Source organism: Scyliorhinus torazame, chromosome 15, assembly GCF_047496885.1.
Source record: "Scyliorhinus torazame isolate Kashiwa2021f chromosome 15, sScyTor2.1, whole genome shotgun sequence".
Classification (NCBI taxonomy): domain Eukaryota; kingdom Metazoa; phylum Chordata; class Chondrichthyes; order Carcharhiniformes; family Scyliorhinidae; genus Scyliorhinus; species Scyliorhinus torazame.
This window is the reverse complement of record NC_092721.1, coordinates 4,164,505-4,181,452: the sequence shown is the minus strand read 5'-3', so window position 1 is coordinate 4,181,452 and position 16,948 is coordinate 4,164,505. Positions and strand designations below refer to the sequence as shown.

At 50.4% G+C, this 16,948-nt stretch overlaps 1 protein-coding gene across 2 annotated transcripts in view; it reads right to left on the bottom strand.

Annotated features, from left to right (window-relative positions):
* tubgcp3 (tubulin gamma complex component 3) overlaps positions 1-16,948 on the bottom strand; it is a 127,823-nt gene that overhangs the window by 36,512 nt on the left and 74,363 nt on the right. For both annotated transcript variants that reach the window (XM_072475988.1, XM_072475989.1), the window contains 3 exons: positions 14,981-15,116; positions 12,631-12,699; positions 9,691-9,826 (listed from right to left, as the gene is read on the bottom strand). In XM_072475988.1, the coding sequence (XP_072332089.1) occupies positions 9,691-9,826; positions 12,631-12,699; positions 14,981-15,116 (341 nt within the window). The remainder of the gene's footprint in view (positions 1-9,690; positions 9,827-12,630; positions 12,700-14,980; positions 15,117-16,948) is intronic.

Genomic DNA, 16,948 nt, shown 5'->3' with positions numbered 1-16,948 from the left:
TGGGTTTCCTCCGGGTGCTCCGGTTTCCTCCCACAAGTCCCGAACGACGCGCTGTTAGGTGAATTGGGCATTCTGAATTCTCCCTGTGTACCCGAACAGGCGCCGGAATGTGGCGACTAGGGGATTTGTAATGTAAGCCTACTTGTGGCAATAAAGATTATTATTACTCTCTTCTCATTCTCTCTTTGCTGGTCTCATTTTCCTCTTCACCTTCCCTTGCAACCTATTGTGTTTGACCTAATTCTTAACTGAAGAATTCACCTGACATGCATCATACACCCGCCTGGGAAATCTTGAAAATCTCAATAATAATCACACTTTAACCATCTAAATTATGATCTGAATTCCTGGGAACACAATCCTAAATTGTTTTAACACGTTGTGTCATAAAAATATACAATGGCCACAGGACCAGTACCGACAGCCAAGCTGCAGAACTATAACACCTGATCTGGTTACAAATAAGGCAAGGAAAGAAACGTCATAGGAAGAAGTGGAGAATGGCACCACGTTGGGTGATCAGGACCATTAATGACCTCTCTCTGACAGGGGAGCCCATGTCCAATTAGGTTTAAGTTACATTCTCCATTCTTTTCAACAATAACGGACGTCAAACCCAATCACTCAATAAAAGCCAAATACTGAGGAAAATCTGAAATAAAACTAAAAATGCTGGAAATAATCAGCCGATCAGACAGAATCTGAGGAGAGAAATGAAGTTAACATTTCAATTCATGGTGAACTCTCATCTTTTCTGTTATGTATTTCCAACATTTTTTTCTTATTCCAGGATCACTTTCAAATGATGTGGAGATGCCGGCGTTGGACTGGGGGGAGCACAGCAAGAAGTCTCACAACACCAGGTGAAAGTCCAACAGGTTTGTTTCGAATCACTAGCTTTCGGAGCACTGCTCCTTCCTCAGGTGAATGAAGAGGTGGGTTCCAGAAACATATATATAGACAAAGTCAAAGATGCAAGACAATACTTTGAATGAGAGTCTTTGCAGGTAATTAAGTCGTTACAGGTCCAGAATAGGGATAATCCCAGGTTAAAGAGGTGTGAATTGTCTCAAGCCCAGGCCAGATAGTGGGGGATGAACGTAATGCGACATGAATCCCAGGTCCCGGTTGAGGCATCACTCGTGTGCGCGGAACTTGGCTATAAGTTTCTGCTCGGCGATTCTGCGTTGTCGCGCGTCCTGAAGGTCGCCTTTCGAGAACGCTTACCCGGAGATCAGAGGCTGAATGCCCTTGACTGCTGAAGTGTTCCCCGACTGGAAGGGAACATTCCTGCCTGGCGATTGTCGCGCGATGTCCGTTCATCCGTTGTCGCAGCGTCTGCATGGTCTCGCCAATGTACCATGCTTCGGGACATCCTTTCCTGCAGCGTATGAGGTAGACAACGTTGGCCGAGTCGCACGAGTATGTACCGCGTACCTGGTGGGTGGTGTTCTCACGTGTAATAGTGGTATCCATGTCGATGATCTGGCACGTCTTGCAGAGATTGCCATGGCAGGCCTTTGTGGTGTTGTGGCTGCTGTTCTGAAGGCTGGGTAGTTTGCTGCAAACAATGGTTTGTTTGAGGTTGCGCGGTTGTTTGAAGGCAAGTAGTGGGGGTGTGGGGATGACCTTGGCAAGATGTTCATCTTCATCGATAACATGTTGAAGGCTGCGAAGAGGATGACGAAGTTTCTCCGCTCGGGGAAATACTGGACGACAAAGAATACCCTTTCGGTTGTGTCCTGTGTTTGTCTTCTGAGGAGGTTGGTGCGATTTTTCGCTGTGGCGCGTTGGAACTGTCGATCGATGAGTAGAGCGCCATATCCCGTTCGTACGAGGGCATCTTTCAGCGTCTGTAGATGTTTGTTACGCTCCTCCTCATCTGAGCAGATCCTGTGTATACGGAGGGCTTGTCCCAGCACTTCGCTTTACCGCAAGCCCACGGATAACCTCACGATGCTCCACTTCTCCAGCTTCCACCCGAAACACATTAAAGAAGCCATCCCCTATGGACAAACCCTCCATATACACAGGATCTGCTCAGACAAGGAGGAGCGTAACAGACATCTACAGCTGCTGAAAGATGCCCTCGTACGAACGGGATATGGCGCTCTACTCATCGATCGACGCACCACAGCAAAAACCGCACCGACCTCCTCAGAAGACAAACAAAGGCTCACATTCAAAGCATTTTCTTGCATCTTTGACTTTGTCTATATATATATTTCTGGAACATACCTGTTCATTCACCGGAGGAAGGAGCAGTGCTCCGAAAGCTAGTGATTTGAAACAAACTGTTGGACTTGGTGTTGTAAGACTTCTTACTGTGCCCACTTTCAAATAGACCCCACTTCCACAGACCCCAAGAGGCCAACAGCGAACCCAAGCAGACTACCAATGAACCGGAACAGCAGACCGAGAGATCTGCGGTGCGGCAACCGAAGAGGAAAGAGTCGAATTGGACCCCTCCAGAAGGCCGCTGCCTTAGACTCGACATGTATGCTCAAGCTGTCAGGAGTCGCGTCAATGCCAGATTCATCAGTCGCATTCACAAGACAACCCCGAACGTCACCCAAGCACAACGCAATGCCATCCGCGCTCTCAAGCCCAACCACAGCATCGTCATCAAACCAGCAGACAAAGGGGGGGCCACTGTCGTACTGAACAGAACGGACTACTGCAAAGAAGTATACCGACAAAGAACAACCAAGAACACTACAGACAGTTACCCACAGATCCGACCAAGGAACACATCCGCCAACTTAACAGACTGATCAAGACCTTGGATCCAGATCTTCAGAGCACCCTACGTGCTCTCATCCCACGTACTCCCCGCATTGGAGATCTCTACTGCCTCCCAAAAATACATAAGGGCAACACACCAGGCCGCCCTATCGTTTCAGGCAATGGAACCCTGTGTGAGAACCTCTCTGGCTACATCAAGGGCATCTTGAAACCCATCGTACAAGGTACACCCAGCTTCTGTCGCGACACGACGGACTTCCTACAGAAACTCCGCACCCATGGACCAGTTGAACCAGGAACATTCCTCGTCACAATGGACGTCTCGGCACTCTACACCAGCATCCCCCATGACGATGGCATTGCTGCAACAGCCTCAGTACTCAACACCGACAACTGCCAATCTCCAGACGCAATTCTGCAACTCATCCGCTTCATTCTGGATCACAACGTCTTCACCTTCGACAACAAGTTCTTCATCCAGACGCACGGAACAGCCATGGGGACCAAATTCGCACCCCAATACGCCAACATCTTCATGCACAAGTTTGAACAGGACCTACTCACCGCACAGGACCTTCAACCGATGTTATACACCAGATACATCGATGACATTTTTTTCCTTTGGACCCACGGCGAAGAATCACTGAAACGACTACACGATGACATTAATAAGTTCCATCCAACCATCAGACTCACCATGGACTACTCTCCAAAATCAGTTGCATTCTTGGACACACTCGTCTCCATCAAGGACGGTCACCTCAGCACTTCGCTTTACCGCAAACCCACGGATAACCTCATGATCCTCCACTTCTCCAGCTTCCACCCTAAACACATTAAAGAAGCCATCCCCTATGGACAAGCGCTCCGTATACACAGGATCTGCTCAGACGAGGAGGAGCGTAACAGACATCTACAGACGTTGAAAGATGCCCTCGTACGAACAGGATATGGCGCTCGACTCATCGATCGACAGTTCCAACGCGCCACAGCGAAAAACCGGACCGACCTCCTCAGAAGACAAACATGGGACACAACCGACAGAATACCCTTCGTCGTCCAGTACTTCCCCGGAGCGGAGAAACTATGTCATCTTCTTCACAACCTTCAACACGTCATTGATGGCGATGAACATCTTGCCAAGGTCATCCCCACACCCCCACTACTTGCCTTCAAACAACCGCGCAACCTCAAACGAACCATTGTTTGCAGCAAACTACCCAGTCTTCAGAACAGTGACCACGACACCACGCAACCCTGTCATGGCAATCTCTGCAAGACGTGCCAGATCATCGACATGGATACCACTATTACACGTGAGAACACCACCCACCAGGTACGCGGTACATACTCGTGCGACTCGGTCAACGTTGTCTACCTCATACGCTGCAGGAAAGGATGTCCCGAAGCGTGGTACATTGGCGAGACCATGCAGACGCTGCGACAACGAATGAACGGACATTGCGCAACAATCACCAGGCAGGAATGTTCCCTTCCAGTCGGGGAACACTTCAGCAGTCAAGGGCATTCAGCCTCTGATCTCCGGGTAAGCGTTCTCCAAGGCGGCCTTCAGGACCCGCGACAACGCAGAATCGCCGAGCAGAAACTTATAGCCAAGTTCCGCACACATGAGTGCGGCCTCAACCGGGACCTGGGATTCATGTCACATTACATTCATCCCCCACCATCTGGCCTGCAAAATCCTACCAACTGTCCTGGCTTGAGACAATTCACACCTCTTTAACCTGGGGTTACCCCATCTCTGGATCTGTAAAGATTTAATCACCTGCTAATGCTCGCATTCCAAGCATTGTTTGGCATCCTTGAATTTGTCTATATATGTGTTTCTGGAACAGACCTCTTCATTCACCTGAGGAAGGAGCAGTGCTCCGAAAGCTAGTGACATCGAAACAAACCTGTTGGACTTTAACCTGGTGTTGTAAGACTTCGTACTGTGCTCACCCCAGTCCAACGCCGGCATCTTTCGGCGTGAGAACAGCTGGTGAGTCAGTTTCAGCGGGAGCAGTGCGGAAGTGGTTGCTGGGAGGTAAGTCTGTCCTTTAAAAGCACTTGTCTTTGCAGGGGCAGGCCAGTCGATTTCGGCGTGAGAACAGCTGGTGAGTCAATTTCAGCGGGAGCATTGCGGAAGTGGCTGCTGGGAGGTAAGTCAACCTTTAAAAGCACTTGTCTTTGCAGGGGCAGGCCAGTCGATTTCGGCGTGAGAACAGCTGGTGAGTCAGTTTCAGCGGGAGCATTGCGGAAGTGGTTGCTGGAAGGTAAGTCTGTCCATTAAAAGCACTTGTCTTTGCAGGGGCAGGCCAGTCGATTTCGGCGGGAGAATCAGCTGGTGAGTCAGTTTCAGCGGGAGCATTGCGGAAGTGGCTGCTGGGAGGTAAGTCAACCTTTAAAAGCACTTGTCTTTGCAGGGGCAGGCCAGTTGATTTTGGCGGGAGTGGAGCTGGCTGGTTAGTCAATTTCAGCAGGAGCTGAGAATTTTTCTTTCTTTCTTTTTTTTAAATTAGTTTTTTAGGCGGGAACAGGAAGTCGACCCGCGGACGTCTGGGAAGACCCTCACCAATAAATTCTGGTGGAGAGGAAACCCGAGACACTACACGTGTAGCGTCTCCCACCCGCCCTCCTCCTCTAACCTAATAATAAAACCCATTGGTCTGAGGTAAGTACCATATTTTATTATATTATTATTATTTTTTATAAAAATTTAATTTAGTTGTTAGCCAGATCTTGGTAGAAAGTTACAGGAATGGCAGGGAAGGGAGTGCAATGTTCCTCCTGCAGGATGTTTGAGGTGAGGGATGCAGTTAGTGTCCCTGCTGATTTTACCTGCAGGAAGTGCTGCCATCTCCAGCTCCTCCAATACCGAGTTAGGGAACTGGAGCTGGAGTTGGAAGAACTTCGGATCATTCGGGAGGCAGAAGGGGTCATAGATAGCAGCTTCAGGGAATTAGTTACACCAAAGATTGGAGATAGGTGGGTAACTGTAAGAGGGACTGGGAAAAAACAGTCAGTGCAGGGATCCCCTGTGGTCGTTCCCCTGACAAACAAGTATACCGCTTTGGATACTTGTGGGGGGGGGGGGGGGGGACTTACCAGGGGTAAGCCATGGGGTACGGGCCTCTGGCACGGAGTCTGTCCCTGTTGCTCAGAAGGGAAAGGGGGAGAGGAGCAGAGCATTAGTAATTGGGGACTATATAGTCAGGGGCACAGATAGGAGATTTTGTGGGAGCGTGAGAGACTCACGTTTGGTATGTTGCCTCCCAGGTGCAAGGGTACGTGATGTCTCGGATCGTGTTTTCCGGGTCCTTGGGGGAGGGGGAGCAGCCCCAAGTCGTGGTCCACATTGGCACTAACGACATAGGTAGGAAAGGGGACAAGGATGTCAGGCAGGCTTTCAGGGAGCTAGGATGGAAGCTCAGAACTAGAACAAACAGAGTTGTTATCTCTGGGTTGTTGCCCGTGCCACGTGATAGTGAGATGAGGAATAGGGAGAGAGAGCATTTAAACACGTGGCTACAGGGATGGTGCAGGCGGGAGGGATTCAGATTTCTGGATAACTGGGGCTCTTTCTGGGGAAGGTGGGACCTCTACAGACAGGATGGTCTACATCTGAACCTGAGGGGCACAAATATCCTGGGGGGGAGATTTGTTAGTGCTCTTTGGGGGGGTTTAAACTAATGCAGCAGGGGCATGGGAACCTGGATTGTAGTTTTAGGGTAAGGGAGAATGAGAGTATAGAGGTCAGGAGCACAGATTTGACGTCGCAGGAGGGGGCCAATGTTCAGGTAGGTGGTTTGAAGTGTGTCTACTTCAATGCCAGGAGTATACGAAACAAGGTAGGGGAACTAGCAGCATGGGTTGGTACCTGGGACTTCGATGTTGTGGCCATTTCGGAGACATGGATAGAGCAGGGACAGGAATGGATGTTGCAGGTTCCAGGGTTTAGGTGTTTTAGTAAGCTCAGAGAAGGAGGCAAAAGAGGGGGAGGTGTGGCGCTGCTAGTCAAGAGCAGTATTACGGTGGCGGAGAGGATGCTAGATGGGGACTCTTCTTCCGAGGTAGTATGGGCTGAAGTTAGAAACAGGAAAGGAGAGGTCACCCTGTTGGGAGTTTTTTATAGGCCTCCTAATAGTTCTCGGGATGTAGAGGAAAGGATGGCGAAGATGATTCTGGATATGAGCGAAAGTAACAGGGTAGTTATTATGGGAGACTTTAACTTTCCAAATATTGACTGGAAAAGATACAGTTTGAGTACAATAGATGGGTCGTTTTTTTGTACAGTGTGTGCAGGAGGGTTTCCTGAAACAATATGTTGACAGGCCAACAAGAGGCGAGGCCACGTTGGATTTGGTTTTGGGTAATGAACCAGGCCAGGTGTTGGATTTGGAGGTAGGAGAGCACTTTGGGGACAGTGACCACAATTCGGTGACGTTTACGTTAATGATGGAAAGGGATAAGTATACACCGCAGGGCAAGAGTTATAGATGGGGGAAGGGCAATTATGATGCCATTAGACGTGACTTGGGGGGGATAAGGTGGAGAAGTAGGCTGCAAGTGTTGGGCACACTGGATAAGTGGGGCTTGTTCAAGGATCAGCTACTGCGTGTTCTTGATAAGTATGTACCGGTCAGACAGGGAGGAAGGCGTCGAGCGAGGGAACCGTGGTTTACCAAGGAAGTGGAATCTCTTGTTAAGAGGAAGAAGGAGGCCTATGTGAAGATGAAGTGTGAAGTTTCGGTTGGGGCGATGGATAGTTACAAGGTAGCGAGGAAGGATCTAAAGAGAGAGCTAAGACGAGCAAGGAGGGGACATGAGAAGTATTTGGCAGGAAGGATCAAGGAAAACCCAAAAGCTTTCTATAGGTATGTCAGGAATAAGCGAATGACTAGGGAAAGAGTAGGACCAGTCAAGGACAGGGATGGGAAATTGTGTGTGGAGTCTGAAGAGATAGGCGAGATACTAAATGAATATTTTTCGTCAGTATTCACTCAGGAAAAAGATAATGTTGTGGAGGAGAATGCTGAGCCCCAGGCTAATAGAATAGATGGCATTGAGGTACGTAGGGAAGAGGTGTTGGCAATTCTGGACAGGCTGAAAATAGATAAGTCCCCGGGACCTGATGGGATTTATCCTAGGATTCTATGGGAGGCCAGGGAAGAGATTGCTGGACCTTTGGCTTTGATTTTTATGTCATCATTGGCTACAGGAATAGTGCCAGAGGACTGGAGGACAGCAAATGTGGTCCCTTTGTTCAAAAAGGGGAGCAGAGACAACCCCGGCAACTATAGACCGGTGAGCCTCACGTCTGTAGTGGGTAATGTCTTGGAGGGGATTATAAGAGACAAGATTTATAATCATCTAGATAGGAATAATATGATCAGGGATAGTCAGCATGGCTTTGTGAAGGGTAGGTCATGCCTCACAAACCTTATTGAGTTCTTTGAGAAGGTGACTGAACAGGTAGACGAGGGTAGAGCAGTTGATGTGGTGTATATGGATTTCAGCAAAGCGTTTGATAAGGTTCCCCACGGTAGGCTATTGCAAAAAATACGGAGGCTGGGGATTGAGCGTGATTTAGAGATGTGGATCAGAAATTGGCTAGCTGAAAGAAGACAGAGGGTGGTGGTTGATGGGAAATGTTCAGAATGGAGTACAGTCACAAGTGGAGTACCACAAGGATCTGTTCTGGGGCCGTTGCTGTTTGTCATTTTTATCAATGACCTAGAGGAAGGCGCAGAAGGGTGGGTGAGTAAATTTGCAGACGATACTAAAGTCGGTGGTGTTGTCGATAGTGTGGAAGGATGTAGCAGGTTACAGAGGGATATAGATAAGCTGCAGAGCTGGGCTGAGAGGTGGCAAATGGAGTTTAATGTAGAGAAGTGTGAGGTGATTCACTTTGGAAGGAATAACAGGAATGGGAATATTTGGCTAATGGTAAAGTTCTTGAAAGTGTGGATGAGCAGAGGGATCTAGGTGTCCATGTACATAGATCCCTGAAAGTTGCCACCCAGGTTGATAGGGTTGTGAAGAAGGCCTATGGAGTGTTGGCCTTTATTGGTAGAGGGACTGAGTTCCGGAGTCGGGAGGTCATGTTGCAGCTGTACAGAACTCTGGTACGGCCGCATTTGGAGTATTGCGTACAGTTCTGGTCACCGCATTATAGGAAGGACGTGGAGGCTTTGGAGCGGGTGCAGAGGAGATTTACCAGGATGTTGCCTGGTATGGAGGGAAAATCTTATGAGGAAAGGCTGATGGACTTGAGGTTGTTTTCGTTGGAGAGAAGAAGGTTAAGAGGAGACTTAATAGAGGCATACAAAATGATCAGGGGGTTGGATAGGGTGGAGAGTGAGAGCCTTCTCCCGCGGATGGATATGGCTGGCACGAGGGGACATAACTTTAAACTGAGGGGTAATAGATATAGGACAGAGGTCAGAGGTAGGTTCTTTACGCAAAGAGTAGTGAGGCCGTGGAATGCCCTACCTGCTACAGTAGTGAACTCACCAACATTGAGGGCATTTAAAAGTTTATTGGATAAACATATGGATGATAATGGCATAGTGTAGGTTAGATGGCTTTTGTTTCGGTGCAACATCGTGGGCCGAAGGGCCTGTACTGCGCTGTATTGTTCTATGTTCTATATGTTCTATCTCCACATCATCACTTTCAAATAGTTTGGAGAATAAGATTTCTATCTGTTGCTGCCCTCTGGTGGATAATTGTGAGATTACATCAAAGATCGGATCATGGAGTCGGACTATCCAACTAAACCACACTTCAACCATGTCTCTTGATCACATTACTGGGCTGAAACAAAGGAAAAGGCCAAACTAACAGCTTCTTTGCAACGGAGGGGAGTGGGAGTCGGAGGGGAGGATGGAAGAGAGGGCGAGATGGTGCTGGGAAGGAGAAAGCTGGAAGATAAACCTGTACCTGGTATCTTTTTCAGTAATTTGGCATGACACATCTGCCCCTTCCAGATATCAGTGAGAACGTACTCCATTCGCTTTGCTCGCCAGAGAAAGTTGAATACTCTTAAATAATGACTCATACATTCTCGAGTGAACACCTGGAATAGAAATAAAAGTTTACAAATTGTAAAAGTCCATAAACTCGCCTGAGTGTGAACACTTCCTGACTTCACCAATGTGAGGGGAAGGGAGGGCGGAGGGCGGGAGAGTGGGGGGGGGGGGGGGGGGGGGGGGGGAGAGAGAGAGAGAGAGAGAGAGAGAGAGAGAGAGAGAGAGAGAGAGAGAGAGGGGGGGGGGCAGAAGAAGAGCGCGCGAGAGTAGGAGGGTGGGAGATGGGGCAGGGAGAGAGTGAGTAGGAGGGCGGCAGAGGGAGGGGGGAGCCGGAGGGCGGAGTAGGGGGGTGGGAGGGGGGAGTAGGGGGGTGGGAGAGGGGGGGGGGGAGGAGAAGAGGCGGAGGGCGGGAGAGGGGGTGTAGGTGGGCAGGAGAGGGGGTTGGGGGGGGAGTAGGAGGGTGGGAGGGGGAGGCGGAGGGTGGGAGAGGTGGGGGGGGTGGGGAGTAGGAGGACGGGAGGGCGGTAGGAGGGTGGGTGAGGGAGGGGGAGCTGGAGGGCGGAGTAGGAGGGTGGGAGGGGGAGGCGAAGGGTGGGGGGGGGTGGGGGGGGAGTAGGAGGGCGGGAGGGGGAGGCGGAGGGTGGCAGAGGTGGGGGGAGTAGGAGGGAGGAGGGTGGGGGAGGATTAGGAGGGTTGGGGGGGGAGTAGGAGGGTGGGGGGGAGTAGGAGGGTGGGGGGGGAGTAGGAGGGTGGGGGGGGGGGAGTAGGAGGGTGGGGGGGCGAGTAGGAGGGTGGGGGGGCGAGTAGGAGGGTGGGGGGCGAGTAGGAGGGTGGGGGGGGCGAGTAGGAGGGTGGGGGGGGGCGAGTAGGAGGATGGGGGGGGCGAGTAGGAGGGTGGGGGGGCGAGTAGGAGGGTGGGGGGGGCGAGTAGGAGGGTGGGGGGCGAGTAGGAGGGTGGGGGGGCGAGTAGGAGGGTGGGGGGGCGAGTAGGAGGGTGGGGGGGGCGAGTAGGAGGGTGGGGGGGCGAGTAGGAGGGTGGGGGGGCGAGTAGGAGGGTGGGGGGGCGAGTAGGAGGGTGGGGGGGCGAGTAGGAGGGTGGGGGGGCGAGTAGGAGGGTGGGGGGGCGAGTAGGAGGGTGGGGGGGCGAGTAGGAGGGTGGGGGGGCGAGTAGGAGGGTGGGGGGGCGAGTAGGAGGGTGGGGGGGCGAGTAGGAGGGTGGGGGGGGCGAGTAGGAGGGTGGGGGGGGCGAGTAGGAGGGTGGGGGAGGCGAGTAGGAGGGTGGGGGGGCGAGTAGGAGGGTGGGGGGGCGAGTAGGAGGGTGGGGGGGGCGAGTAGGAGGGTGGGGGGGGCGAGTAGGAGGGTGGGGGGGGCGAGTAGGAGGGTGGGGGGGGCGAGTAGGAGGGTGGGGGGGCGAGTAGGAGGGTGGGGGGGCGAGTAGGAGGGTGGGGGGGGCGAGTAGGAGGGTGGGGGGGGCGAGTAGGAGGGTGGGGGTGGCGAGTAGGAGGGTGGGGGGGCGAGTAGGAGGGTGGGGGGGCGAGTAGGAGGGTGGGGGGGCGAGTAGGAGGGTGGGGGGGCGAGTAGGAGGGTGGGGGGGCGAGTAGGAGGGTGGGGGGGGCGAGTAGGAGGGTGGGGGGGCGAGTAGGAGGGTGGGGGGGGCGAGTAGGAGGGTGGGGGGGGCGAGTAGGAGGGTGGGGGGGCGAGTAGGAGGGTGGGGGGGGGCGAGTAGGAGGGTGGGGGGGGCGAGAGTAGGAGGGTGGGGGGGGCGAGTAGGAGGGTGGGGGGGGGCGAGTAGGAGGGTGGGGGGGGGCGAGTAGGAGGGTGGGGGGGGCGAGTAGGAGGGTGGGGGGGTGAGTAGGAGGGTGGGGGGGCGAGTAGGAGGGTGGGGGTGGCGAGTAGGAGGGTGGGGGGGGAGTGTAGGAGGGTGTGGGGTGGGGCGTAGGAGGGTGGGAGTGAGAAGGCAGATCGAGGGAATGAGGTGAGGCGGAGTTAAGGAATGAAGGGAGGCAGAGGGAAGGGAGGGAGGCAGAGGGAAGGAGGGGAGGCAGAGGGAAGGGAGGGAGGCAGAGGGAAGGAGTGAGGCAGAGGGAAGGGAGGGAGGCAGAGGGAAGGAGGGGAGGCAGAGGGAAGGAGGGGAGGCAGAGGGAAGGAGGGGAGGCAGAGGGAAGGAGGGGGGGCAGAGGGAAGGAGGGGAGGCAGAGGGAAGGAGGGGAGGCAGAGGGAAGGAGGGGAGGCAGAGGGAAGGGAGGGAGGCAGAGGGAAGGGAGGGAGGCAGAGGGAAGGGAGGGAGGCAGAGGGAAGGAGGGGAGGCAGAGGGAAGGGAGGGAGACAGAGGGAAGGGAGGGAGGCAGAGGGAAGGGAGGGAGGCAGAGGGAAGGGAGGGAGGCAGAGGGAAGGGAGGGAGGCAGAGGGAAGGGAGGGAGGCAGAGGGAAGGGAGGGAGGCAGAGGGAAGGGAGGGAGGCAGAGGGAAGGGAGGGAGGCAGAGGGAAGGGAGGGAGGCAGAGGGAAGGGAGGGAGGCAGAGGGAAGGGAGGGAGGCAGAGGGAAGGGAGGGAGGCAGAGGGAAGGGAGGGAGGCAGAGGGAAGGGAGGGAGGCAGAGGGAAGGGAGGGAGGCAGAGGGAAGGGAGGGAGGCAGAGGGAAGGGAGGGAGGCAGAGGGAAGGGAGGGAGGCAGAGGGAAGGGAGGGAGGCAGAGGGAAGGGAGGGAGGCAGAGGGAAGGGAGGGAGGCAGAGGGGGTAAAGGGAAGGAGGGGAGGCACAGTGAGGGTGGGAGGTGTGGAGGGGGAGGTTGGGAGGCGAGTGGTAGGGACGGAGGGAATGGGCAGGGATGCATGGGATGAGGGCGAGGACTTACTGTTGCAATGGGGCCATCAACATGATAATCCAAACTGAAGACATCCCATCCTGTATCTCCAGCTGATATCTGGAAAAGAGGAAGAGGAGAGTAAATGGCAGAGCCATTGTTCCCTTCAATTTTTCAAAGAGCGTGACACACTTGCGGCAGTGTGCTGTCTGTTTATGGTTCCATCGTAGCCACAGGTGTGTGCATCTTGCATCTTAACGGCAACACAGGTTACATGAGGCACAAGTTGTTTGTCGCATGGTACATTGTGGAATACCTGCTACTGGTGGCAGTCAAGGTGGCTCCAGTACTTGTAGCTAATGAATTGGACCCAAAATATCGCATCAGCTTCTTGTGCTTTGAGCAGACCACCATCATACCGGCGCCAAAGAACCATGCACTGTGCCTCAACAACTACCGAGCAGGGCACTTGATATCCATCATTATGAAGTACTTTGCGAGGTTGGTCATGAGACACACAACTCCATACTCCCAGACTGCCTACATCCACTGCAATTCACATACCACCACAACCGGTTCACAGCAGACGCTAACTCCCTGGCCCTACACTCATCCCTGGAGCGCTCCTGTTCATTGACTACAGCTCCACCTTCAGCACTATAATCCCAGCAAAGCTCATATCAAAACTCCAAAACCTAGGACTTGGCTCCTTCTTCTGCAACTGGATTCCCGACTTCCTGACCCATAGACCACAATCAGTAAGGACAATCAACACCTCCTCCAGGTTAGTTCCCAATACCGGGCCCTGCAAAGCTGCGTACTTAAACCCTCCTAAACTCCCTACCCATCTACAGGTTTGCTGATGACACGGCCGTAGTGGGTCGGATCTCAAACAACGATGAGTCAGAATACAGGAGGGAGATAGAGAACCTAGTGGAGATGTGTAACGACAACAATCTCTCCCTCAATGTCAGCAAAACTAAAGAGTTGGTCATTGACTTCAGGAAGCAAAGTATTGTACACACCCCTGTCTGCATCAACGGAGCCGAGGTGGAGATGGTTGACAGCTTCAAATTCCTAGGTGTGCACATGTCTGGAACTGAAGGGCACTGTACTCCACAGGCTTCACCCGCTGTGTCTATGTATTTACATTGTGTATTTATTGTATGTCCTATGTTTTTCATGTATGAAACTGAAAGGAACTGGCTATTTCTGATAGGTAAAAGGGTCATTAATTTAGCCATTTTAATGTAAATACTAAAGTCCAGTTTAAAATCCATTTTAAAATGGATTCCATCATAAAACTTCAAGCACAACTTAAATTACAAAACACACCGCTTGCGGGATTTGCAGTGGCACACAGAATTTGAAACATCTAAAAGCTAGCTAAAGCTTATGCAACATTTTACTGAAAAGTTAAACTATTATAAACTGTCCATTGTTCTAATGAACAGAAATGCAAAAGTTATGGAGCCACAATCTGGTCAAGGTCACCATGACTACATGAACACCATTGTTCAGAATACAGATAATAGCGCAGTCAGCAGTAAAACCAGTGAAAGCTAGAATTGATTAAAAGAATATATCACATTCCAACACAGGACAAGCATCTAAAAAGCAACATGTCTTCAGAAATGTTGCTTATTGATGATTGACAACTGACCATCCAACCAAATGCATTTGAGCCCCATCCAAGCCAATCAGCACATTGCAGGGGTAGGGACAGATGGAGCCAGACTGATAACATTCTCTTTAAACATAGAGGTCCGGGTAGCCATTTTCCATCCAGGATCACTCTATACCTTTTACCTAACTATTCGCTATCCTTATTTCATATTTCCAATCTAACTCTTAAAGTCTGCGCAAGATGTTTTGCTTCGAGCAAGAAACCGTTACTGTACTTTGAAAGTTAAATCTGTTGTAAACCATTAAGCCGATTATATCTCTTAAAGGTTTTTGCTGGCAAGGGCTTTATTGAGAACATTTGATTTGTAACCACAAGAAGATTTCAGTCTCTCAATTATAATCAATAGACACAATAAAAGATTTTTATTTCGCATCCGAGAAGTGTAACTTAAATTTCTACTACGTTTTGAAGTGTATACGAGACTACACTTAAACCGCACGGTAGATTACTACAGGAACGATCTGTCTGGTCTGTACGCAGAACAATACCTTTCACTGTACCTTGGTACACGTGGCAATAAACCCAAATCCAATCCACAGAACAGTTAAATGTACAAATTCGGAAACCCAACATAACACTTATCAACCGAAACCTATGAATCTGATGTACATTGTGCCAAACCATATCTTCCAAAATTTATTCAAGACAAAAATCAAAACCTGTTCCCCCAATAGGTTGGACAAGCCTGCTTTACGCACATTCATTATTCATTACCTCCAGGAGTCGAACATCCAGACGTTTAAGAATCTCCGGACTATCAAACTGCGCATTAGTGGCTCTCACAGCTGTTTCAAGGATTCCAGTCAGATTATGCTGATACAACGTGGAGGCTGATCGCGCCAGTTCTGGCCTATAACACAACAATGAGACGATATAAATGAACATTGGGAAAAAAAAAAACCGTAACAATTTTAATTTAAATATGATTATTGGAAAAAAAACACCATAACAAATTTAATTTAAATATGATTATCGTCATGGCACATCTGACTAACTTCACAGAATATTAGAGCTCAAGTAACTACAAACAAATTTCATACACACAATTCTGGTTTGGTCACACGGTGAAGTATGAGACACTCAGATTACAGAGAAACATAAAAAAATAGGATCAGATGATCATTCAACCCTTCGAGCCTGTTCCCCCATTCATTATGATCATGGCTGATCATTCAACTCAGTGACCGGTTCCCGTTTTCCCTCCATATCCTTTGATCCCTGTTGACCCAAGAGTTATATTTAACTCACACGATTAGATCACACGTTGCCTGATTCACCAGGAGTCCAGCTAAATCGATTGAAGTCATCTGCAGCCCACATAACAGATTCTTCTTCATTACCAGTGACTCTCGACCTTCCCAGTCTCAGGGAGAATCAAATTGTTTTACCATCGGAGACCTGTTCTATTTCAAGTTGAGTTTCGAACCCCATCCCACCATTTGTGGCTGAAACCCTGACCAATCTTTTCCTGATCCAGCCTGCTTTACCTCCAGAGGTCACTACTCTGATGCTCTCCCTGCCATCCTCCTTTTCCTGCAAATGCAGCTCATCCAAAAGTCCTTCTGATACATCCCATCACATACTGAGTCTCATTGCCCCATGACCTCAGTTCTCATCAGGTTACATTGACTCCCAAGACACCAAGTCCAAAATTAATATTCTCATCCTTATGCTTTGACCTGTTCATGACCCATTTCAGTTTTCACCTCCAATGTTCCAATCTCTCCCAAAGTCTCTGCTCCCCTCTTTCCAGCCACATGCATCACTTTGCCAAACCATTAGGACAGTGTCTTCGACCTCAAAACATCCCGACAACACATACTCACTCCTCCTAATTTCTCCATATTTGGTTCAACATTAAATTATTGCTGATTAAATTTCTGTAAATTAGGAAAACTCCCAAAGTTCTTTCAAGGCGCTGTATAAATGTTGTTTTGATGATTGATCTAGTGATGAATTATCACCCAGACCTTTGAGTAAAAAGACAGCATGTGAGCTACTCGGCATAACTTGTGTTTTTGTTCATTTGAAACCCAGCTCAGATATGCCTAAAGTAATCCAATGCACATTTGAGGGAAATCCACAACCATCATAATCAGAGCATTCTGTATTTAAAATAATCCAAACTTACTCTACGAGAGAATTTCTATTGCCCCTCTGTCGCTCTGATAAACTTGCTCATCTCTGTCCATTAAATTCTGACAGGTGTAATCACTCCCTCTTCATCTTCCCCATCTACCAATCAAGTGCAAGTGTGCCATGGAAATCCGTGTGAGTTACAAAGTGTGATGAAATCTAGTGAATATGAGAAAATGTGAAATAAGTTATTCTCACTTTCTAGGGACACAAAGTGACTTTGGGGGCAGTCTGATTAAAGTTTACAACACAGTAAGAAGTCTCACAACACCAGGTTAAAGTCCAACAGGTTTGTTTCAAATCACTAGCTTTCGGAGCACTGCTCCTTCTTCAGGGCTCCGAAAGCTGGTGATTTGAAACAAACCTGTTGGACTTTAACCTGGTGTTGTGAGACTTCTTACTGTGCTCACCCAGTCCAACGCCGGCATCTCCACATTGAAGTTGACAAGATTATGACGGGAACTAAGAAAACTGATTAAACAAATCTTTTACTATGTTGGAGGATTTGAATACAAGTTAAAAACAAAGGGAAAACTAGTGAAGAAG